At 43.5% G+C, this 24,693-nt stretch overlaps 1 protein-coding gene across 6 annotated transcripts in view; it reads right to left on the reverse strand.

The window, feature by feature from the left end:
• Window positions 1-4,132: 4,132 nt before the first annotated feature.
• The window catches only part of CORO1C (coronin 1C), an 81,161-nt gene continuing 60,600 nt past the window's right edge, over window positions 4,133-24,693 (reverse strand). For 5 of the 6 annotated variants that reach the window (XM_036276749.1, XM_036276750.1, XM_036276747.1 and 2 more), the window contains exons 4-11: window positions 16,569-16,698; window positions 13,262-13,443; window positions 11,559-11,678; window positions 9,861-9,965; window positions 7,791-7,936; window positions 5,650-5,707; window positions 5,304-5,549; window positions 4,507-5,066 (exon numbers count right to left, since the gene is read on the reverse strand). In XM_036276749.1, the coding sequence (XP_036132642.1) occupies window positions 4,947-5,066; window positions 5,304-5,549; window positions 5,650-5,707; window positions 7,791-7,936; window positions 9,861-9,965; window positions 11,559-11,678; window positions 13,262-13,443; window positions 16,569-16,698 (1,107 nt within the window). In that variant the 3' untranslated portion in view covers window positions 4,507-4,946. Of the gene's footprint in view, window positions 5,067-5,303; window positions 5,550-5,649; window positions 5,708-7,790; window positions 7,937-9,860; window positions 9,966-11,558; window positions 11,679-13,261; window positions 13,444-16,568; window positions 16,699-24,693 lie in introns of all 6 variants that reach the window. The other variant, XM_036276746.1, reaches the window with a different exon arrangement.

A 24,693-nucleotide genomic window follows, 5' to 3' on the forward strand; every position in this document is an offset into this window, starting at 1 on the left:
GGGGACTTAAAATTGGCCAGAACCTGCCAGGGAGGTGATGTCATCCCCATATCGATTAGAGATGGCAGGTGGGACTGAGGTTAAGCATGTTAAAATACATCGTCCCATATCATAGTAGCTGCGAATGTATTCCCCAGTTTGTACGGCCTTCATTTTTTGACATCTTCAAGTCTTTTGTGGGTGGGGGCCGGGCAGAGGGGGGTAAAGAGGGGGGGGATGAGGGACATCTGTAATACTTCAACAATGAACATACATTTTTTAAGTCGGTTTAGGTCAGTGGGTAGAGTATCGGCCTGTGGTCCAGAGAGACCCGGGTTCAGTTCCCGCTAAGGCCATGTACCTTGGTTGCAGTTTGTCCCCGGCCCTGGTGGGTTGTGTGGGTGGCAGCCACTCGATGTGTCCCTTTCATGTCGATGTTTCTCTCTCTCTCTCTCCCCGACTCTATCTGAACAAAAAATGGAAAAACGTCCTCAGGTGAGGATAAAAAAAAAATTAAATTAAAAGTCTTATATAATTTGATTTTTATGTAGCCAATCTACCTTTTCCTTTGTGATTTATTCTATTGCTTTGGGATTTGAAATGCTTTCCCCAGTCTAAAGTTCTAGGGAAGGAGGAACTTATTTTTCTTCTAAATTTGAGAAAAGGAAAAAAAAGTTTCCTTTCATTTAACTACTGACTTCATTAACAATGGACATTGGTGTCACCGGGAGGCTCTGAGGTCCCTGAGCACAGAGCTACTTAATGGAACCACATCATGTCCTTCCCACCACGGATGTATGATGCCTGTTTTAATGTATCCCTAATTTATCATTCATATGTTCATTATAATAATTATTCCTGGGAATGAAGACATAGGACATTTAGACATTCAGAAGAATCCAATTAAACAAAGATGACCCACAACTGCTACGTCCACATACTAACACGCGTGGCTTTCATTCTACACACAAATACACTGGTGTGGGTATACAGCCTTCAGGTGTCTGTCAAGAACACTCTCTTCTGGGGGGATTCTTCTATTTTACCCATCTTGATTCAAGGTCATGGAGCCAGGCCTGGCCTCCTGACCAGACATCTGGTCTTTTGTTTGTAGGAACCAGTCTAATGGACTTGACTCCTCCCTGATCTTACTTTTGAAAAAGCACTTTTATAATCCAACGTCATTCACCTCAAAGAGACTTCATGACAAGGAGAGTTGAAGAGAGTTCTTTTTTAAACACAAATTTTATTTTTCTGATAACGTCAGTGCTACAGTCCATTGTGGGACACAGAATATTCTTGGTGGTAGATGTCCAACACCCTGAAATAATATTAAGTGACTTCAAGTCACTGCACAGCATTACACCATATGGATGCGACAAGTGAACTAACCAGCCTGCTGGACCAATGTTCACTTTTCTAATTCCTGGCTATATCTCCCCTTGGTTTCCTTGGGACGAAATTCCCAGAAAGGAAAATCCTGGGTCAAACGTACGAACGTTTAAGCTTCTGATATACCCCGTCCCACTGTTCTCTGGAAAGGTTGTGCCAATCTGCATCAACGCCCCTAACAGTGGAGGAAAAGACTTTATTTTTAAGAAAGGAACAAAGGGCACTGTCCAGCTTGGACAAGGACAGCCTGTCTGATAAGCACAGGTGTGTCCTTGATGACTTGGGCAGGAACTGGTGACAGCTGCAGGGCACTCTAACGTGCCACAGGGAGAGACGGGCCACTTAGAGTTATCAGACTCTGAAGAGCCGACAAAGTTTTTCTGGACACACCACCAGGCCCAGCAAGGGAAATCACCTTTTACAAAAGGGAAGTTCTCCCTTGGTGGGGCCTGGCTGGCCGTCTGGGGCCAACGTGGTGACCTTTTAGGTCTTCTGGCAAAGCAACAAGGTGCCAAGTAAGCAAACCAGTCAGTCGTAAACACCCTGCACCACGCGTCGCCCCGCTGACCCTGGGCACCGAGGGGTGCAGACGGAATCTGCCAACTTCCACTTCCTGCTACAGCGGCTGGCCACGGCCTGGCGCCATTCCCCTCAAAGACCAGCCCAGCTCCAGGGGCAGAACGTGAGGAAGGGTAGCTGTGCATCAAGTGGCCATCATACTTACAATCATTTCGAAAAGCCAAACAGTGGGAAATTCTTTGCCACAATCACTCAACGTCATGAGACAATGCCTTAGTGCAAAAAGGGAAGCCCCTGAAAAAGGGCATGACATTCGAACGATCCTGACTACCTTTTGCTGGAATAAAAGTCACAGCCCAGCCAAGAGAATGTTCCTTCCACGGAATAAAGACAAGGGTCTCCAGGTCCCAGCAGGGAACCTGCTCACAGTAACAACGGCAGCTGTGCAACGAGGGCCACGTGGGTAGCCAGACACAGGTATATTCTCGCACCTACACTAGAATCCGCATCCCTCTTCCGAGAGAAGCAAAGGGATTCACTGAGATCAGGACATCTGGCCCGGTCACACCCCTGGCGAAGGCTGTGGGCAGGATGCAAATGTCCAGGCTGCTGGCATCTGGCCCCGAGCACTCTCCTAGAGCCCACTCCATGTGCCCTCATGCTGGAGCTGAGTGGCCACCCGTACTTCCCCGAGGAGAAAACAGTCACTTGGCTAGTTCCACCGAGTCTGGGAAACCGACAAACAGAGGGGTGTGGGCTGCCTCAAAGACGGCTGTGGTATGAAATAAACACAAACACCATTTTGTAATCAATGATTTCTTTATCTCTGAAAATGGAAGCAAGTGTTTTGACAGAATACTATGGCTGCTCTATAAGAGCCGATCTCGGAGTAATTCACTGGTTCTCCTCTGGGATAGCACAGCTTGGGGGGGGAAAAAAAAAAAAGACAAACAGGAAAAATAATCCAAAATGCTTCAGGCAAGACCAAGCCTGGTGGGCATCTGTTCATTAAATAAGTCGTAAGCACACACTAAGACCAGGGTGACTTTTCCTGCCCTCCCTCTTCTCTCAACCACACTCCCTATGGTGCTCCCACCATCAGCAACAATTTCGTTTACTTAGTTAATTTGATATCAGAACCTTAAAACATTTCTGAACCTTACAAATGCAGGTCCTCAGCAGATTACGTTGATAAAGAAACATGTAGAGGTTTGAATATAAGTCACTGTAATCACTGTTTTATGTCTCATTATCCACTTCAATATTAAAAATACACACGTACACATACACAAAACCACACCGAACATTCAGATGCCCTGACATTACCAGACAGCGATCCCAGAATCAGTTAAGGACAGGGCACCCTCTCTAGGCAGACATCACCCAGCTCGGCCGTGCACCCCGCCACCGTCCACACTGCCTCCATCCTGGTTCCCCGTATTCAGAGGCTCTCGGCCAGTCTGGTCCCCACACCAGCGCAAGCACACACACGAGTCCCAATGGCACCGGGTTTCACGTTCAATCACACTCACTCCTTGCAAACGGAGGCGCCTCAAATCTTGCTTCTCAAACACGCAATATGACCAAGTGGAAATGGAAGAAGTTCCGGCTGACCCTGGAATGGAACAGGTGAGCAGAGCTCGGTCGCTGGCCCGTCTGGGGAGCCTCTGTGCTTGGACAGAGCCTGAGTGGGCTGGAGGGCAGGGCAGGCTCGTTTGTGTGGAGGGTGCAGAGGGACACATCTGTACACATTAAAGCTACCGCAGAGATCTGTGCTCAGGTCTTGCTTCATTCTAGACCATTCTCCTGTCTCAGTCTTCAATAGCACCCTCCAGCCTCGCCTAAGCGGAATGCAGTAGGGCTGAGAGGCAGGGAGAGAGGAATGGCTGGGGAGCCCTGAGAGAGGCGGCCGCCATGCGAGGAGGAAGGCAGTGCGCTGGCGGTGCACGGGGGGCCGCTTCTTCCTCCGCGCAGCGCAGCGCAGCATGGGACATGCGGGACAGCAGAGGGTCACGCGGGGCTGACACTCCCCTCTGAGTTCCCTTGTTTTCAGTCCCCCACTGTACTCGAGAGCTAGGCAAGCTGCTGAAATGGGCAAGAAGGAACACTCCACAGCGCGTGTGTCTCCTTGTCCCGGGCACCCTTGTCAAGTATTGACAGAAACCTGAAACATGATGTTTAAAGTGATGAATGCAACAGGGTCTACATATGTAACAAAACTGCAGGAACACATGCTAGGTTAGGTTAGATTATAATCATCTGAAGCACAGGATAACCAAGAAGCAAAATTCCACTCTGGTACAACCACCCGATTTCTACAGAAGGGAAAGAAAGGAAGGAAACGATATGATGAGCATTTCTGATCAGAAGACTCAATGAAATGACAGGGTGGTAATAGGAATCCACGTGAGTTTTCAAGTCTTCCTTGTGTACATCGTAACGATGCCCAGGTTTGTGCTGCACATGAGCCAGCACAATGTGGCTACTGCTCTGATTGTTCTCAGATGAATGTTTATACAAAATAATATCTTCATTTAGTTTATAAACATACACAGTGCTGTCCCTTTCAAATTAAGGAAAAAAAAAAAAAACCACACACAAATACTGCAAAGTAGCAAAATACAAAGGAAAAAAGCTACTTTTGGTTTTGGCAACATTAAAAACAAAGAAATATAAAAAGCAATGTGGCATTGGTCCCTATTTGTTAAAAAAGGTACTTGGGCACGACACTGAATCAGAATTGGTTGGTTTTCTAAAATTCAGAGTATCTCGGATTTTAAAAGTAGCACTTTTGTTTTTTAAAAGTTCAACAAGTCACATGTAACACTTAAAACATCAAAAAAGCTTTCTGATAAAAAGCTCAACTTTTAAATCACATTTTGTTTCTGCAAATTTGGGAGACGAATTGAGTTCTTGCTGGAATGCGGCCTGTCGCTGGTTGACAACCTGACGCAAATGTCCCCAAATGGCAGTGCCTCCCCCTCGCCCTCCCTGGGACCACACCACAACCAGCTACCACGCCCGAGTCCTTGCTCCCATTGGGGTGGGGTGGAACCTCAGGCAGCTATCTTCGCCATCTGCTGTTCTAACTTGGAAATACGCTCATCTTGATTGCAGATTGTGTCTTTTATAGATTTGATTTCTTTTAAAATCTCATCCAACTTGGCTTCATTTTGCTAAGGAAACAAAAAGAGAAGGAAGGGGAAGAAGGTTTACTAAGAAGCAGTAAACAAAGTTCAACGCAGTTGAGAATTATAAGGCATAAAACGGAATTTTCCATTTGGGGAGTGGCAAGCCATAGCTGCCAGGTTGGGCCTTATGTCCAAGTGATTAATGCTGGTGGGTCCATCTGACACCCAAGGCCAAACAACAGCGCATCGCAGTGCCGCTTCTAGCCCCAGTGCGGTCCTTACCACACTGGTCGTATCTGTGGTCTTCTTGGAGACATTGGTCAGGTCACACTTCTTGTTCGCAGTGGGCTTACTATCCAGAATGTTCTTCTTGACCACCTTGAGATCCCTGTTTTTGCCTGGAATGTACCCGTGCTTCAAGGAGATGAGGATGGGGTCTGCATTCTTCCCCTCGAACCACTCCTCTGCCTCCAGCGCTGCTTCGGGGCCCGCAGTGTCAGGGTACAGGTCATCTTGGAAAAGGTCTGACTACAAGAGACATTTTGGGGAAACCCTTAGGTAAGGAAGAAAGGTTGGAATTTTAAAAAACTTTTTAAAATATAGACTGTTTAGAAAACTGGGCACTTACCTTCCTGGGAACAGTCATAATAATAGGCTCACACTTTCTCTCATGAAGTTTGAAGAACCTTCGAAAGGAAATAAAGGCAAAGTTTAAACACGAGGCCAAGTAACAGGCTCAATAACAACCCTTTTCTACAATGCTGCCAGGGGTATGAAATACTCTGCCCATCGTCTCAGCTGCCCCCCCCCCCCCCCCGGGCAGTAGGCAGAACTGAGCATTCCCAGTTTCAGAGGAGAAGACAGACACCGAGAGTCACTATGCTGGGAAATGGCACATGGGACACAAGAACCAGGAGCAGCTCTATCATGACAGTGAGAGTCAAAGCCCAGCTATCTGGGGGCAGATCAACGGTGGTGAAAATGATAACACCACTGACAATGAGTCATTTGTGAAAAATTACCAGGTCAACAGAGGAGAGAACAAACAACGACATATCAGATAGTATCTATGACTTGGATGCCAGGTCTTTTGCTAACCGGAGGTGGTCAAACATTTGTAAGGATAAAAATGAGTTTTTAAAAGGAAAAGAAAACAGTCCTAGGAACTAAAATTTTGGCACCAAGCAAACCACAACATATCTAACACTTAAAATTTTGAAATCACCCCAAATGTGGAGAGTGTGAACATAAACATGAAATCCTGCAGTCAGTATAGTGGAGAAAGAGATGACCTGGGTTTGACTTGCAGCTCAACTACTACCCTGCCTGCGTGTGTGCCCACCTCACCCAGCCTCAAGGTCCTCACCCACCCAGTGCAAGTGAAAACAACACCTGGCCCTGGCTGGTTTTGCTCAGTGGTTAGAGCATCAGCCCACACACTGAAGGGTCTCGGGTTGGACCCCAGCCCCAGTCGGGCTCATGTGGGAAGCAACCAAATTGATGTGTCTCTCTCATCGATGTTTCTCTCCCTTCTCCCTTCCTCTGGCTCTCTCTAAAAAAAAAATTTAAAAAAAATCAATGGAAAAATATCCTCTGGTGAGGATTAATAAAAAACAAAAACAAAAGAAACCCCACCACCACCTGCCTCACAGGGTTGTTGTAAGAGGTAAAACAGGTGATCCATGCAAGGAGCTATGTAGTACCCGGCGTAATAAATGCTCAAGAAACAATAAATAGGAGGAGTCCTAAACAATTTTATGGCCTTTTAAACTTTTAGGTGACAATAAAATAAATGTGTTACCAAATACTGAATGTAATCTTAAATTCAAATCCAATATATTTTGAAGCACATTTTGATTAGTTTGGTTTAGACCACAACCTTGAGCTATCTGTGACAGCTTTCCTCATTACTCCAGCAACACAGAGCTAAACATATGGAAAAAAAACACACACACAAAACACAACAATCCATACTGATTAATATACAAAGGGCTTAAAACTTTTTTATTTTTAAAAATGTGTCAATCATTTAACAAGTGTGACCAGAACAGCGTACTTGGACATGCACGAAATGTAGCATTACAGAATGTGCGCCAGATCCAAGCCTGGTAACACGGTGCCCCTCGCTCTGTTGTTTAATGGCCAGTGGTCAGTGAGTCTCCGCTGACTAGTATGAGGAAAGAGCCTTCCCCTCAGGAAGCCCTCTAGCAATGTGGGATAAAATTTTTTTTTAAAATCCATAGTAGTACAGAGAGGCAGAAATCCTATCTCACTTCCCAAATCAAGTGACCCAAACCCAACACCCCACTCTAACTAAGTCTTTGGCTTCCCTAGTTTAGGATCCATGGGGTCCACAATCCACTTTGGAACCTGGTTCACCCTCCCACAGGGCAGGCAAACCATTCGTTATTTCCATCCCAGGGAGAGGCTCTACCATGCTTGCCTCCATGGGGACACTGGCCACAGCCTCAGTCTGAATGCAAGAGATGACGGTTTCAATATTCAAATAAGTGTCCAATATACACAGGCTAAGACACTCAACTGCTGCACTTCAAGTTATATAATCTGAAGGATGGAAAGGGACATAGTTAGATAAGTGATTTTGAATGGTTCCTCCCTGCTCTATTACTCAGGAATGGAGACACTCGTTCTATACCACACACAAGGGTAGAAAGACCCAGGCATCACAGAATTATGTGTAGTTGCGTGGCTCTTGCAGAACACAGACGGTCTAAACAATCTCAACATGTCACAGTGCCGATTCTTTACCTGGCGATCTCGCATTTGTTAACATCAAGTCCCCTCTTGGGCATGTAACCCATCCCTCTCTGAGGCTCCTTGCTGCTGAATGTGTTGAGGTAGTGGACATACGGGGATTCATCCGTGATCTCAAAATAGCGGATACTGCTGTCACCCTGCAAGAAATCCGAGAAAGTCTGTATTATCTGATTAAGTGGATGTCTCTCTGCCCTACAGACCCAGCATTAATTAGGACTCCGATACAATGGCTGACCTTCCCTTCCTCTTAAGAGGCTTGCTTCAAGCACATGATGGTTTCTCATCCTGGCAGAGTAAGCCCTCACTTACCAAACACTAGCATGCCCTTTAAACAGTCTCCTCTGCCCCCTGCTGAAGCCTAAACACCAAGCCAGAGTCAGGGAAAAATGTTAACACCTCCGCCAAACAACTGCATTGCAACTCAGCTTCCAAAGACAGACGAGACCAGGAGGGCCGCTGAGAGCGCAACTACCGGCTTCGGCTGTTGGCTTCGGCTGTTTGCTCACGGGCGTAGCAGCCCGTTCAGAGCCCCGAGGGCACTAACACCTGCCAGTCGGGTAACAATACAAACTAAGGCTTTCCTAATTAAGAAACTTTAGGTTTAGTGATATCCTTTAACTTCACAAGGTTTGCCATCTCACTGCAATGCATAAAATTCTATAATCATCTTGCTTAGAATGGTCAGATTTTTTTGGAGATCTGAAACATATGCTAGTCTAAGTATAAATAATTGTCATGCAGTTATACCAACCTGAACAATGAAGGCAATTCTGCCTGGTAGAAAATATATACACATATAAATGAATGAAGACACACACACACACATATGAAGACATAAATAGCTGGTAGTATCACACCCTAACAATTCCCTCTGTCTTCACAATTTCCATTTGTCTCAATCATACAAATAAACATCTAAAGCAATGGAAAAGAAGCTAAACTAAAAATAATTTTCCACCTAGCATTAACCACCTCTGAGTCACATTCCCTTTTGTTTGTTTTGTTGCAGTCTATGGCAGCTGTTAACACCTGAAGTAAAATGACTTTCAAGGAAACAGACAAGATCTTGGTTTCTAAGTAACTGGCCTATAAAAATGTAAAGCAGCTCTGTAGTAAGCTCAGTGGACCATGAAAAGAAGCAAAACATCCTGGGCTTTACCAAGCAAGGGGTATCCTCGAAGGGTTGAGGGACTATATCACTCCATTTTTACTAATTCACTTATTTTAATTTGCAAATATCTAAGGAAAAGTGAATCTACAAAAGAATAATACTGAGGTTACCACCTACTAAAATGAAATAATAATAATGCCACCACCAGTTTAGTTAGGCAGAGATCACGAGGCAGGAGGAAAGTCTTTTTATTTCAGTGTGGGGTCTTCCTGTAACAACGGTCACTTCCTGAAACTTGAATCCGGCCTCGTGTTCTCAAGCCCAGGGCCCTTCCAGGAACGAGAGTCCTCTGAGAACCCTTAGAAGTTCACATCCCAAAGCACCCTTCTCCTTCAGAGTGCATGGCACGTAGCAGTAGGTACTAAGTGCCAACCTAGAACAATGCAGTCGATTTCAACATTAGAGTGGGGAACTGCTTACTCATCCTTGATACCAATGAAGAAAAATCTGAAATCACCACCACACAGCACCACCAGGTGAATACAAACCAGCAGCATGTAAAAACCAATCTATCAATAATAAATTTAAAACAAACAAAAGAACTAAAAATTCAATTAAAAAGGAAAAACAAAACAAAACACCAACATGTGCTCTACCTCACTAGCGTGCCTGAGACAGGGTAACCATCAGCATCTGCCCAGCCCCAACCCACCCCTGCTTCCGTCAGAAGTACTGAATACAGTATGCTGCTACCACACAACTGGCAGCTTACAAACAGTCCAGTCTCACCTAAAACATAACAAAATCATCTGTCCTTATTTTAGCTTAAGACACACACATCAGATTAATTAAAATGACACAATACATTGCCCATCTACTAAATCTCTGAAGGATGAACTTTTCCTCCCACAGGATTAAATTTAATATTAAACATCAAAATGACTGTTTACCTTTCCACATAAGTAAATGATACTGGTGTCGGGGTCATAGAAAGGCAGCAACACCCCATTGCTAGTGTCCATTTCATGAAGAGCAATTGGCTCCTGCATATTTTTCTGGAAAAAAAAATTATGTATAGACTCATACACACACACACACTTTAAGGATGAATCTTTGTAATCTTACTATGCATTCTTTTATCCCTAATTAAGTTAGCCATTAACCTAGAATAATAACAATTTAAACATTCACACATGTAAATACCAACAGGGACATTAAATGGTATCCAACCCACTGAAAATCATGTTGATTTGATAACATAATTAATGCACATCAGTGATTCTGTGACAAAGAGAGTGCCCTTCTCCTTTGTGACTTTTCTTTTTAAAAGTACTTTTTTCTAATTACAAAATAAAAATATATTATTTGAAAAGTTACAAGGTAGAACATAAAAATTGTTCCATATGACATCATCCCACAGTCCAGTGTGTGGCAGAAACCATGACCATTTAGGTCTATTTCCTCCCAACATACATACACACGCAGATTGGGATCACACCATATGTGCAGTTTAGTATGTGATTTATTTTAATAAGCAATTCTTTATTGTTGTTTTTTTAGTCTTCACCTGAGGATATGTTTTTATTGATTTGAGAGAGAGAGAGAAAGGGAAGGAGGGAGGGAGAGAAATATCAATGTAAGAGAGAAACATCAATCAGTTGCCTCCCAGGGATCAAACTCAAAACCTAGGTATGTGCCCTGACTGAGAATCAAATCCGCAACCTTTTGGTGTATGGGATGATGCTCCAACCAACTGAGCCACCCAGCCAAGGCTTGATATCTATTTTTTCCACTTATGTGATTATGAACATTTTCCCAGCATGACTACTTTGATTTAGACATTTGATCACATTCTTTATCAAATATAACTAAGCTTAGAACTTATTTCCCAAGTCTGAATTCCTCATGCATTCTTTTTAAAAAATACAGTCAACATATGCCCAGCGGATGTGGTTCAGTGGACTGAGCATCATCCCATGGACTGAGAGGCTGAGAGGTCCTGGTTTGATTCATGGTCAGGGCACATGCCTGGGTTGTGGGCTCGATCCCCAGTAGGGGGCATGCATGAGGCAGGCGATGGATGTTCTCTCTCACATCGATGATTCTCTCTCTCTCTTCCTCTCTCTAAAAAGTAAAAAAACAAAAAACATATTTTTAAAAAAACACACATATATAGCCCTGGCTGGTTTGGCTCAGTGGTTAGAGTGTTGGCCTGTGGACTAAGGAGTCCCAGGTTTGATTCCAGCCAAGGGCACTTACCTTGGTTGTGGTTCATCCCTGGCCCCGGTTGGGGTCGTGCGGGAGGCAACCAATCGATGTGTCTCTCTCACATCGATGTTTCTTTCTCTCTCTCTCTCTCCCTCCCACTCTGTCTGAAGATAAATGTAAAAGTATCCTTGGGTGAGGATTAAAATAAATACATTAAAAAAAATAAAAACAGTCAACATAGACTATTAGGAGTACTGCAAATGTATTTTTTGAGACATTTAGCCATAAGAATAGAGTGAGGATGAGAACTTCACATCCAATTTAAGACAAATGGGAGTTCAGAAAACCACACCAGAAACCCCATTTTATACCAACCCAAAGACCCATTCAGAAAAGAGAAAGCGCAAGGGTAAGTGGGTGGCCAGGCTCGGGGGGCATACCGGGTTCCAGAGGGCCAACTGCCGCTCGCTCATGCGGCTGAAACCAGTGGTGAAGACATTGCCATCGGCCAGAAAGATGGCTCTCATGGGCCGTGCTCCTTCGTGGGCTTTCTCCTTCTCCTACAGGACAGAGAGCAGAAAGGCAAATTACACACATTCAAAATGCAGAAAGGAACGTGGAGTTGGGGGGGGCAATACACCCAATCCAACCATAACCCACATGACATTCATGTTAACCGAGGGGGGTGTGTGTGTGTATGTGTCATTAATAACCAACTCCCCTCCGCAGACAAGGAAACAGACACTAGGTGATATCTGGTCAAGGCCCCTCAGCTTAAGTTAGCAAGTGTCACTCCTTCCACCATGGCCTGCTGCCAACCCAAACCCATGCACTGCAAAATCAAACACATGGGAGGACTCGGCCAAATGTTTCTCAAGAGGATACTAACCTTAAGGTTGGATATACCCAGCAATTTCTACCAATTTCACAGGACAGAGTCTAGTCTAGTTAGTCTAACCTCATTTGTTCAATGAGAGTGCACTAGTACCGACCCTTAGAAGAGTCCGGTGAGTCCCCAAGTCTTGATGAGTACTAGCTATGATTGTTGTCCAACTTTGAGAAGCAACAAGGCCAAAGAAACACCATGTCTCAGAGAAGGACATTCAGGATCTCAGAATGGGGCTGAAGTGAGCCATTCTTGGATTCAACATTTGCAGTTTCAACCCTGATTAAAATCCCAAATGTCCACCTTTTGTCATGATATGTGATTCTGTTGAGGCCCACTTTAGGTGACAGAAACTACGACATTGAGCTGATTTGAGAACCTGTTGCATCTCTGTGAGATACTTTAACAGTCACTTTTGGAGTAGGGTGGGAATCAACCAATTTTCAGTACTAAGCCAGGAATGCAGTTAACTATTTGGGGTAGCTGATCTAGACGTGTCAACTCTTAAAAAAAATTTTTTTTCTTTATTAATTTTTGAGAGAGAGGAAGGGAGAGGGAGAGAAAGATAGAAACATCGAATGGCCACCTCCTGCATGCCCCCCACTGGGGATCAGGCCACAACCCGGGCATGTGCCCTGACCAGGAATCGAACCAGTGACCTCTTGGTGCGTGGGTCAACGCTCAACCACTGAGCTACACCGGCCTGGCAGACTCATCAACTCAACTTTTTAAATTTTTTTTAATCATCACCTGAGGATATTTTTACATTAATCTTCAGATAGAGCTGGAGGGAAAAAGGGAGGAAGAAAGAGAGAGAAACATCGATGTGAGAGAAACACATCAACTGGTTGCCACCCGCACAACCCCAAGGGGTCAGGAACAAACTGCAACCAGAGTATGTACCCTTGAACCAGACCCAGGACTCTGGTCCGCAGGCAACACTCTTACCACTGAGCCATACTGGCCAGGCAACTCTCAAGGACTCTAATGAACTTTGATAAAAACTTTGTTTCTTAGTGAAAACGGTCACTAAGTGAGAGATAAGACCTGGGTAAAAGCTGGAAATGTACAACTCTGAAGACAAGCATGACTGGGAGACAGTCAGAAGCCTGTACCAGCCTTTTCTGATCATAGGTATCTGCACACAGGAGGGGTCCACTGACCAGCGCTCAGCCCTCTGTGGCCTGCCTTAAAAAGCAGATGGTTCACACTCACTGAAGTGTTACAAAACCTGGGTTTTGTCCGAAGAATACTTACAGCAACAATCTCCTGCTTCCTAGGATCGATCACTCTCACTTTCTTGTCTTTGGAAGCTGTGCAGATCAGACTGCCATCCCGGTTCCAGCTTACATTGTAAATCATGTCCACATGCATATCGTCCAGGTTTATCAGGGCTTCTCCTGTGCCCACATTCCAGATGATGATAGCATTATCACAGCCTACGAGCAAGCACAACCACGCCCCCCAGATATTAGAAATATCTGGACACAACACATTTGTGGAAACTACAAAGACATGCATTAAAAGGAAGGTGCTGACAAGAGGCCTTACTTACTGGGAGTTAAAAAATGAAGTGACGAAGAAAAAAGACATCTGTATAAAAAAATCAGTGTTAAAGTAAAAATACAGCTTGTTAAGTTTGGGTTCGTAGGAAACAAACAAAAACCACCAAACAAAACAAAGAGCTACAAGAAAATAGAATTCTATGGGTGTGTGTGTGTGTTTTGTTTTATCTTCACCTAAGGATATTTTTCCATTTATCTTCAGATGGAGTGGAGGAAGGGGGAGAGAGAGAAATATCAATGTGAGAGGAACACATCAACTGGCTGCCTCCCACATGACCTTGACCAGGGCCGGGACGAACCACAATCCAGGTATGTGCCCTTGACCGGAATAGAACCCAAGACTTATTGGTCCACGGGCCTATGCTCTAACCGCTGAACCAAACAGGCCAGGGCTGTTTGGTTTTTGTTAATCCTCACTCGAGGATATTTTCCCATGATTTTTAGATAGAGTGAAAGGGAGGGAGGGGGAGAGAGAGAGAGAGAAACAGTAATGTGAGAGAAAGACATCAATTGGGTACCTCCCACATGACCCAAATCTGCAATCCACATAGGTGCCTTGACCGGGAATCGAACCCATGACCCTTTAGACTGTGGGCTGATGCTCTAAGTGCTGAGTCAAACCGGCCAGGACTGTTTGTTTTTTTAAATCCTCACCTGAGGATATGTATTTGTTGATTTGAGAGAGAGGAAGGGAGAAAGAAACGTGGATCAGTTGCCTCTGGTACATGCTCCGACCAGGGATTAAACCCGCAGCCTAGGTATGAGCCCTGACAGGGAACTGAACCCACAACCTTCTGGTGTATGGGACAATGCTCCAACCAACTAAGCCACCCAGCCAAGGCCTATGTTTTTTAAGAACTAAAAAACTTAGACCCCAAGTAATTGTCAGTTTCCTTTTCTAGTAAAACAAGCATCAGAATGAATACAGCCTACTTCATTTCCAGAGGAGCTAAAATAAAGAGCTTAAAAAACTACTTAGGACACTCAACAAAGATGGTGGGTGGCAGGCTATTCAAATCAATGGTGCTATACAACATGGTCTTAGATTAAAGCAAATTACAGTAAGTGGAAGGGAAATGCAAAGATTGGCCTAACCATTTGCTCACAACAGATCTTTATCTTTAAAGGGGGAGAAAAAATAGGTCAAGACTGGCCTGACTTGAGTAGCCCAAATTGTAATCACATAGGCACATGGATTCAGAAACTGTCCCTGAAGAGGCCACAATGTTGACTCAGCCACAAGCCCTCGGCGTATCTGCATTCTTCCTTCAAGGGTCTGCCCCAAGTCTCTAAGTTCCCTTTAAAAACAGCATTTGTTGCTTCCAGGACATTATTTCAAGAGTAAAGAAAAATAAGGGAAGGGATGGACATCCTGAAAGTGAATTCTTGCCAATAAACCAATTTTTGCAAGCACTTTAGAAAAATCTGCCACTAATCTCCAGAACACCTAAGTTACTGAGAGTGAGAAGTAGGAATTAGGTGGAAAAACTGCATGATAGAAGAAAAGCTGGAGCGAAACTCTAGGGTGGAGACTTGACCTTCCTCTGCCTTGTTTATCACAGGCAAATAGGTAACTTCAGCCACCGAGGATGGATCATATAGTCTTAAAATATGCAGAACGCTGCAACCAACCATTAAGGGGGGCATGGGGATCAGCCGACTAGTACCTCAATGAGAAGAGGAACAGGAAAGTTTCCATGACGGAATTCCACCTTTGGAATTGGTTTCTCTCCTTATCAGCCTGCGGTTCTGAGAGAACATTGGAAAGGTCCCCAGGTATAGTCAATTGTGATTTTTAAAAAAGAGAATCCTAAGTCGTGTCTTTTTTGAAAGGTAGTCCTTGGTTTCAATATGTATCTAGCATTAAACTTTATTTATAACTCTATCATAAATATCCTTTATCGTCAGCGAAAAACTGAACTGCCCCCTCCTTTTCACTGGTGAAGGGAAAGATCTGTTAAATTCTACCACTAACATGAGTATTCCCTTTTTAAGGAATTAAGGTATAATTTACATACAACACAATGCTCTCATTTGAATATACACTCATGAAGTTTTGACAAGCATTCGTGTAGCCACCACCACAATCAAGATATAGGACATTCCCATCACCCCACAAAGCTTCCTCTTGTCCTTCCTATTGCTTCTATAAAAGAAGATAAAATCTCAATTTTGAGACAAAGAAACAGATTTCTGTAAGTAAGACTTAGAATCTAAAGTGGTTTAACAGTGAAAAACCAGAACCCTCCTCAGTAAGGGGCTGATGTAAACAACTGACGTTTAAATAGTCCGGACAATGGACTCTTAACGGGGTCATTAAAAATATCACAGGGAGAACATTTAATGGCATGTGAAAAAGACCACACATGCAAAGTCTCTGAACACATCTTCATGTTTAAAATCACTTACGCATGTGCACAGAAATATCTTCTGGAAAGAAACACCAAAATGGTAATAATGGTGTTCCCTCCGGGGGGTGGGATTACACGTGGTTTTCTTTCCTTCCGTGTTTATAGGTTATCTCTGTAGCGTGCGCGTACTGCTGTCTGAGGAGAACCTGAACGCGTTCCTTAGCGGAGGAAGGGTGTTTCCCTGACAGGATCACTCTCAAGTTGGCAGCAGCACCAGAGCTGGAACCCAGGGCTCCTGGTTCCCATCTGTGTTCCTTCTACTACTCATCAAGAAGAACTAAAACTGGTCCATGCAGGGCCCAGCAGGAACCATGAATCTGCTGAAATTACAGGCAAATAAGTATGTGTCTGTGCATTTTTCTAAGCAGGAAGCCTGTATCTTCCACCAGCCTGTCAAAGCAGCCTCAACACATGAGCGCACGTATGGGCTGGGGAACCACTGCATCTCAGCACCTCATCACGGATTCCTAAAGATCTGCCTGCCTCAAAACTGCTCAGCACCCAGTCCACCACACTGCTGCTCCCCGCCACACAAAGGGCTGCAAGAAGCAATGACAAGGGGGCAGGAGAGGCCTGCTTAGCTCCTACCTGCGCTAAGAAGCACGTTCCGGGCTGTCGGGTGCCAGGCCACGATGCCAACTCTCTTTGAGTGGCCTTCTAAAATCACTACAGGTTCAGTCAGGGAAAGGGTGAGTCCATTTTCTGGAATCTGCCATACCTGTTGGAAAAGAAAGAGAAAGTTAACCCATCTTTCACTATCGCATTTACTGTGATCATCCAGTTTGAAGACTTGTTCTGCATAAAAAGAACATGCAATGGTCTTTGGATAAAATGCAGAATAATATGAAACAACTATGTACAGTTGTTCTTAAAATGTAACAAGACATTAAAGACTGGACTATCTACAGGCCTACAAAACGTTACCGCACCACTTTTATTTAATATTAGTTGAGATTTTATTTTAAATTCCCTGTTAAGTTCAAAACTCTCCAGTCAGGCCCTGGCCGGTTTGGCTCAGCAGTTGGGGCGTCAACTGGTGGACCAGAGAGTCCTGGGTTTGGTTCCTGCTAGGGGCACGTACCAAACAAACAAACAAACAAAAAACACCTCTCCAGTCAGAAGCATGCAAAACAAAAGAAAAGCACAAGATGATCACAAGATGACTGAAGCACCCATGAAAAGCAAGCAGCACGGGAGTGAGACCACCTAGCTAAGTCCATGGTGCTGGAGGAAAGAACAAATTCCACCCACCAATGGCTCTTAGAGGATGGTGCAGTTTTTAAAACATATTTTCTATAATTTGACAAGTGGAAAATAAAAATATACCTAGTAATTTTGTAATATGTACCATAGAAAACAAATCTTACAAAGGAAAAAAAACAGATAAAGTGGACCTCACCAAAATTAAAAACTTTTACCCTGGCCAGTTTTGCTCAGTGGTTAGAGCGTCGACCTGTGGTCCAGAGACCTGCGTTCGGTTCCCGCTAAGAGCATGTACCTCAGTTGCGGTTTGTCCCCAGTCCTGGTTGGGTCGTGCGGGTGGCAACCACTCGATGTGTTCCTTTCATGTCGATGTTTCTCTCTCTCTCTTTCTCTCTCTCTCTCTCTCTCTCTCTCTCTCTCTCTCTCTCTCTCTCTCTCTCTTCCTCGCTCTCCCTCCCACTCTATCTGAACAAAAAATGGAAAAAATGCCCTCGGGTGAGGATAAAAAAAAAAATTTAAACTTTTGTGTTTCAAAGGACACTATCAAGAAAGTGAAAGACAACCCACAGATGGGAGAAAATCATCTGCAAGTCATATGTCTAATAGAGACTTTTATCTAGAACATACAAAGAACTTTTACAACTCAATAAAAGGAAAGTAACCCAATTTTTTAAATGGGTAAGGAATCTAAACAGGCATTTTTTTTTTAGGAAGACATACAAATGTCAAAAGAGCACATAAAAAGAAGCACAACATTTTTAGTCATTAGGGAAATAGAAATCAAAACCACAATAAAACATCATTTCATATCCACTAGGAGGCTGGAATCAAAGAGACAGATCATAATTACTGGCGAGGATGTCAAGAGGTCAGAGTCCTCATACACTGCAGGTGGGAATGTAAATGTCCAGCACTATGTAAAACAGTGTGGAAGTTCTTGAATGATTAAATGTAATTATCACGTGACCCAGCAATTCCACTCCGAGGTATCTACCCAAGAGAAATACATTCCCACACGAAACTTGTACATGAGTGTTCAGAGCAGCATTATCTGTAACAGCCAAAGGTGAAAACAACCCAAATGTCCAGCAACTAAAAAATGGATAGACAAAATGTGATCTAATCTCTATACAATGGAATGCTGTTTAGCCATAGAAAGGAAGGAAGTGCTGACACATGCTACAACACGGATAGTCCTTGAAAACACGGTGCTCAGTAAAAGAAGCCAGTCACAGAAGTCCACCTAGGGTGGGATTCCGTGTCTATGAAAGGTCCAGAACAGGAAAAGCTACTGAGACAGAAAGACAGAAAGGAGACTAGTGGTTGCCTAGTGCCAGGGAACTGGGGAGTGGTGAGAGCGCAAAGACACGGGGTTTCTTTTGAAGGTGGTAAAAATATTCTAAAACTGTCTATGGTGATGGTTGTACATATCTGTAAATATACTAAAAAAAATCACTGAATTGTACACTTAAAAAGGGTGAACTATATGTGAATTATATCTAATAAAGCTGTTTAAAATGCCTCTTAACAGGTAAAAATTCAGAAGACATCTTAACTGGAAACGTGCCTGGGCAACGGAGGGAGAAGGGAATAGAAAAGCATCAAGAAACTTCAGGCTTAACAGTGGAAGGCCTGGGTTTTAACAGACTGAAGAACCACCCTCTAAGAAGAAAGGTGTGAGTCACAGCTAAGCTGAATAGCAAGCACCAAGAACCCTATGGAAAACCAGATATTAAGTAATATGTAAGTTTGTGAAAAAGCTTAAATTTAAAGTAATTATCTTCTTATATATGAAGATTAAAATAAGTAATTTACCAGCAAAAACGATTTTAAGGAACTGGTTCATGAAAAATTTAGAACTTGCCAATAAAACGTTATACACAAGAGTGGAACAAGTGATAAACAAAATTTTCCTTTGTTGGGGATTTTTAAGGAGACAAACAACTATCTGTTTTCAATTGCTTAGTGAAAGACAGAGATCTGAATTTGAGGAATATTTACGGTTCAACTCAGTTCTGCTGTCCTGCACAAAAATTAGAACAAAAAGTTTGCCATCCTGAAGAGTGGGAAAAAGTCATTAGTTAGGTGACCATTAATTTTTACAGCTAAATTCTGCCCCAGCTAAATACAACCCCTTTTGCAAATCATGGCAAAATAAACATGACTTTTGAAGGCCCAAGTTTAGGATGTCTCCTAATTTCCCCTGAACCCTCATCATTCAGCAAAATTTAAACAAGGCAGATGCAAACAAGCATAGAAAGCAAACAGAAAACGTACCTTGTCTCTCTCTGTCCCTCACCCAGACCACAGCCTCTCCCCTGGGGGAGTGTGGGCTTCCGCTCCCTCACCCCACCTGCCTAGCACTATATATGTTTTCATCCTGATAGGCACTATTTTTATTCAAGGGTTTATGATTAGTAAAACAGCTTCAAATTGAACTTGACTATCTGAATATAAAAGAAGGCTAGAAATTTGAACAGAACGAACAGAAAATGACTACTAATTTGGCCCAAGCATGACGTCAGCAGAGAAACAATCAGGAAATGAGATTTTAGCAACAGGAAATGCATTCTGCAAGATGAATTCTGATCCAGGCTTAGAACCAAAAGAGTGGTAATACCACTTGCCATCTCCAGATGGCACCATAAGCATGGGCTACTGAGTTTTTCTTGCAAGGACTGTAAAACCTCTGTGCCTGATTGACCATGATGAAATAAATAGTGCATCTTCTAAGTCCCTGAGGAAGCGTGGAGTAATGGGAGGCTTTGGTAATAATCATTTCCAGCTTAAATATCAGGGCAGGAGCAGAGCTCACCAAGGAGCTTCACCTTTCCCTTCATCCACCTTCTCCCTGGACTGTAAGAAAATTTTAATGATGAAGCAAAACATTATATACTTTTTAAAATAAGGAAACTCTGTTCCTTCTATATGTCACTTCTGGAAGATCCAATGGTTACTTCTACTAGGTTTATGCATTTAATACAGGCACCTAATTCATTTTACTACCTTGGTTACATTTATGCAACACATTTCTTCTTTTTTTTTAGAATTCTTCACCTTTTGCGACAGCATGGATGGACCTGGATGGAGATTATTATGCTAAGCGAAATAAGCCAGTCAGAGAAAGACAAGTACCATATGATCTCACTAAGATGTGGAATCTGATGAACAAAATAAACTGATAAACAAACAGAAACAGGCATGGATACATGGAACAGACTGACAAATGTCAGAGGGGAAGGGGTGGGGGGGACTGGATAAAGAACAGTGAAGCGATTAGTTAAGGAACATATATGCACAGCCCATGGACACAGACAATAGTGTGGGGAGGACCAAAAGAAGAGGGGGAGGGGGCTGGGTGGAGGTGGGCAACACATTTCTTGAGTAGTCACATGAGGCAGTCCATTACCAGGCAAGGTGGGAAAGGAGGAGAAAAGTAGAGACTTCCATAAGACTGAAAACCTAAGACAGCAAAGACAAGGGGTATGACGTAGAGGATTGAAGCATGGGCTCTGGAGCCAAACAGATCCTGGTTCAAATCCTGCCTGGGCCACTTACTGTGATGGTCCTGGGCAAACAACCCAGCATCACTGTGCACAGAGGCAACATCAGTACCTATACTTTCTAGGGCTGCTGTGAGGATTAAATGGGTTAATACAGCCCTAGAACAGTACTTGGCATACAATGAGCACCCCAAAAATGCAGAGACAGTACAGTGCAGTGGCTAAGAACACGGGCTCGCGAACTAGAACAGACTGTTCTGTTCCTGATTCAGCTACATATCAGCTGTATAACCTTGGGGACATTCGCTAACCTGTCTGGGCCTTAAGTCTCCTCACCTATAAATGGGAGTAATAATAAACTTGCCCTCACTGGGTTGTTTTGAGGACTAATGTGGTAATTGGCATCTAAAGCATTTAGAATAATGCCTGGCTTAAGGCAGGCTCTGGAAAAGTGTTAACTATTGTTATTACAAGGAAACCACAGTGTATGTAACCAAGGATATGCTGGTATAAGCCGAGTGCTGAACAAAAATACAAGGGTCAAGAGGTTACCTTCTTGCTGTTCAAGTTTGGTATGTCTAGGAAGGCTCCCTAGGGAGAGGACCTCTAAGGATAAAAAGGAGTCAGATAGGTGACAGGAGGAAGAAGGAAAGAAGGAAGGGTATGAGGAAGGAAGGAAATCAAGTATTCAGTTTCAAAACAAAACAACCCAGATGCATATAGTAATTTTCTAAAAAATGAATGCCCCTGCCCGGCCGGTGTGGCTCAGTAGTTAAGTGTCAACACATGCAACAAGAGGTCACCGGTTCGATTCCCAGTCAGAGCACATGCCTAAATTGTGGACCAAATCCCCAGTGAGGGGTATGCAGGAGGCAGCCAGTCAATGTTCCCTCTCATCGATGTTTCTATCACTTTCTCCCTCTCCCTTCCTCTCTCTCTAAAGTTAATAAAGAAAAAAAAAGTGAATGCCCCAACGAGGCTGGCTGAGCAGCTGACAGGAAAAAGGCCGGAGTGAAAAAGATAGCACAGGCACGAGGACTCACGGCAGGAGGAGCAAGTGACTGGAAAAGCCTATAAAACTAAATGAAAAGATGACGGAGCTCTTGCCTCTGCTGGTAAATAAAGGTGGTGTTGTTCTCCACTGTGGCCTGTGGAAAGAGTGGGCAGAGCTGTAAGTCTCTCCACACAAAGCATACACACCCCTTGCTTGGTGACCGCTGGCCCTACCCATAGGCCTGTCATTATGTGGCTCTTTGCCCTTTTTAGGACTGTCTGCTGCTTCGGGCATTGGCCTTCCCATTTGGACTGAAGAGGTCTTGCCTTCTGCAACCAAGAGCAAAAGTGCCACTTGGTACATGTTGACTATTCTTGTGTGCAACCTGGGGCGCAGCCTGGATGTCAGAAGATACACGGGCTCCCGTCAGAGCTGGGAGACTAATTGGCCATGTTAGCTTAAAAAGGGACTTCACTTCTTGGACCCTCGATCTCCTTGTTTGATAATGGAGACAGTATCAGCTCTGCTTCCTCAGGGGTTACTGGAAAGGTCAAATGAGCTAGAACATTTCGCACACCTAAGCACTACCTTAATGTGAAATACTCAAATAGGGAGACCTTAGACAAAACTCCCTGGGCATGTTTCCTAGGTTGTAAAATGGGAGCTCCTCCTGTCTTACTTTGCTAGTACAATGATTCACTATAATCACGCACATAAAGGCTTAAAAACAGCACTTGGCAAGAAAAGTCCCCATGATTATTTTTCTTGCTGTTACTATGACTGCCATGTATTTTTAAGTCAGAACGTCATAATTTCTTGGAATGAGTCTTATCTTCATGTTAATTCAGCACTGTACCCAACAGTTTAATTTACGTCCAAAATATCACATGCCTGAAGGCTCTAGCTCACACCTAGGCCAATTAGCACAGATGAGGACAGCTGTGATCACCAGGCAGGTCCATTAGCTTCTCTGCTCCATGGATACAGGCTCTAATACCCATTAGCATTTTCAAAAACACGCAGTGAGTAGCGAGGAAAAAGGTATCCAACATCCTCTGCTGTGCCAGAGAGTGGGCATCGTAGCCCAGCAGGGACTAGAAGCTATGTGCCCCCGCCACTTGCTGTTTTTGTTTTTTTAAATAATAACGTGTGTTCCTGAAATTTTCTATTTGGACAACACATTACTATGGCAATGTTTTGTTCTCTCTTGAAAGAAAGGGAAAAACGCAATCAGTCCCAAGGGCTTCCAGATGAAAAAGTGAATCAACCAGTGAGAACCCATTGTGGTTCTGGAAAAACACAACTTGAAGCATGTGTTCAAGAACTACTGTATCACCAGCAGCCTTTCACATGTGAAATTCTGAATATGGAAAAAGGACAGCTCAAGAAAATGTTTCCAACAAGAAACAAGGAAAATTAAGAAACTTAGGCTTCTCTCTAGTAGTAATTTTAAAGTGTAATTTGTTTGATGGTTTTACTTCTCAAACACAGTGCAAAAGTAAAGCGCATACAGTGTTTCCAGACACTGCTTCCCTACTTTAAATACCCATCATGAACTTGCTACTGGGCTAGGCACTAGAATTACAGCCATAAAAAAGGCTATCCGCACCACCCCCCCAAGGCCGTATTTTTTAAATGCTAAGGAAACCAATTCCAAAGGGAAAAAGAAGGAAAGAGGTGACTTTGAGAGACAGGAAGAAGCTTATATTTCTGTAGCAGCTGCAGAGCAGTACAATCCCCTACAGATCCACTAACCCCAAGGGGTAGGAGGCAGAGAGTCACGACATTCATAAATGAACCATGACACTAGAAACAACATTAGTTTTGGGAAAATCAAGAACTGAGACTGGTTTCTAATTTGCCAGGGCTATAACACCACTGGCAAATGGCCCAGATATAATCTGTACAAAAAGGAAATAACATGAAGCCCTGCTGAAGGACCGAGAGGGACAGGATCCTGAGGAACGCACTCTCATCACCAACCATAACATCACTTCCATTTTTATTCCAAGACAAAAACTGTATTAGGAAAATTTACAACAGAAGCAAAAATGCGCAAAATAGTGAGTCTGTTCTTACTGATTTCCATAGAAGCGTGAGGCTGATTTGGGAGAATGGGAAAGTGTCCATTTAATGTAATCATTTGGAACTGTTCAGACCATCTAGCTGGAGACAAATAAGATACCTACTCTGCCTTCAAGATCTTTTCCTCTCCCAGATTCTGCAAGAAAGAATTATGCAATCCCGCTGAATTAGCCATTTTGTAAATTTGGGTTTGATTACTACCCTGCAGATAAGGGACAATGTTGAATCAACACCATTCACAAAACTAAATTTGGCTGCTCTCTGTACTATTTAAAGAACTATTTTCTTGGAGCTAAAATTTTCCCAAGTACAATACTAGTAGCCATATTTTCTAGAACAATCTATGAGAAGATATTGTTGGAGGAAAAAAACTCAACAGTACCAAAAATATGAAAAACCAAGGAGTGAAGTACAGTTTCTAGGAGAAAACGAAATTTATGTAATTGCATTTGCTGATATAAAACATCTCTTTATTTTTATGTTGTTGTTTTTTTTTTATCCTCACCTGAGGACATTATTTTGCATTTATCTTGAGAGAGAGAGGAGAGAGGGGGAGAGAGAGAGAGAAACATCGATGTGTGAGAGACACATCGAGTGGTTGCCACCCACACAACCCCAACCAGGGCCAGGGACAAACTGCAACCGAGGTACGTGCCCTTAGCGGAACCGAACCCCAGCCTCTCTGGTCCGTGGGCCGACGCTCCAACTGCTGAGCCAAACTGGCCAGGGCTAACACTTTAAATAGTTGTATATTAAAAGTAGTACCTTAAATGCACATTAAAGTACATTTAATGATGCCAATGTAATTTACTTTGGGGCTGCTTAAAGAAGCCATCTCTGAAAGATGGAGGAATGTACCACAAGACTGGCATTCCTTCCAACACGGCAATCAAAATGACATCACTGTCATTAAATCAATGCTCACAAA

The sequence above is a fragment of the Molossus molossus genome, unplaced genomic scaffold (genome assembly GCF_014108415.1).
Source record: "Molossus molossus isolate mMolMol1 unplaced genomic scaffold, mMolMol1.p scaffold_m16_p_22, whole genome shotgun sequence".
NCBI classification, from domain to species: domain Eukaryota; kingdom Metazoa; phylum Chordata; class Mammalia; order Chiroptera; family Molossidae; genus Molossus; species Molossus molossus.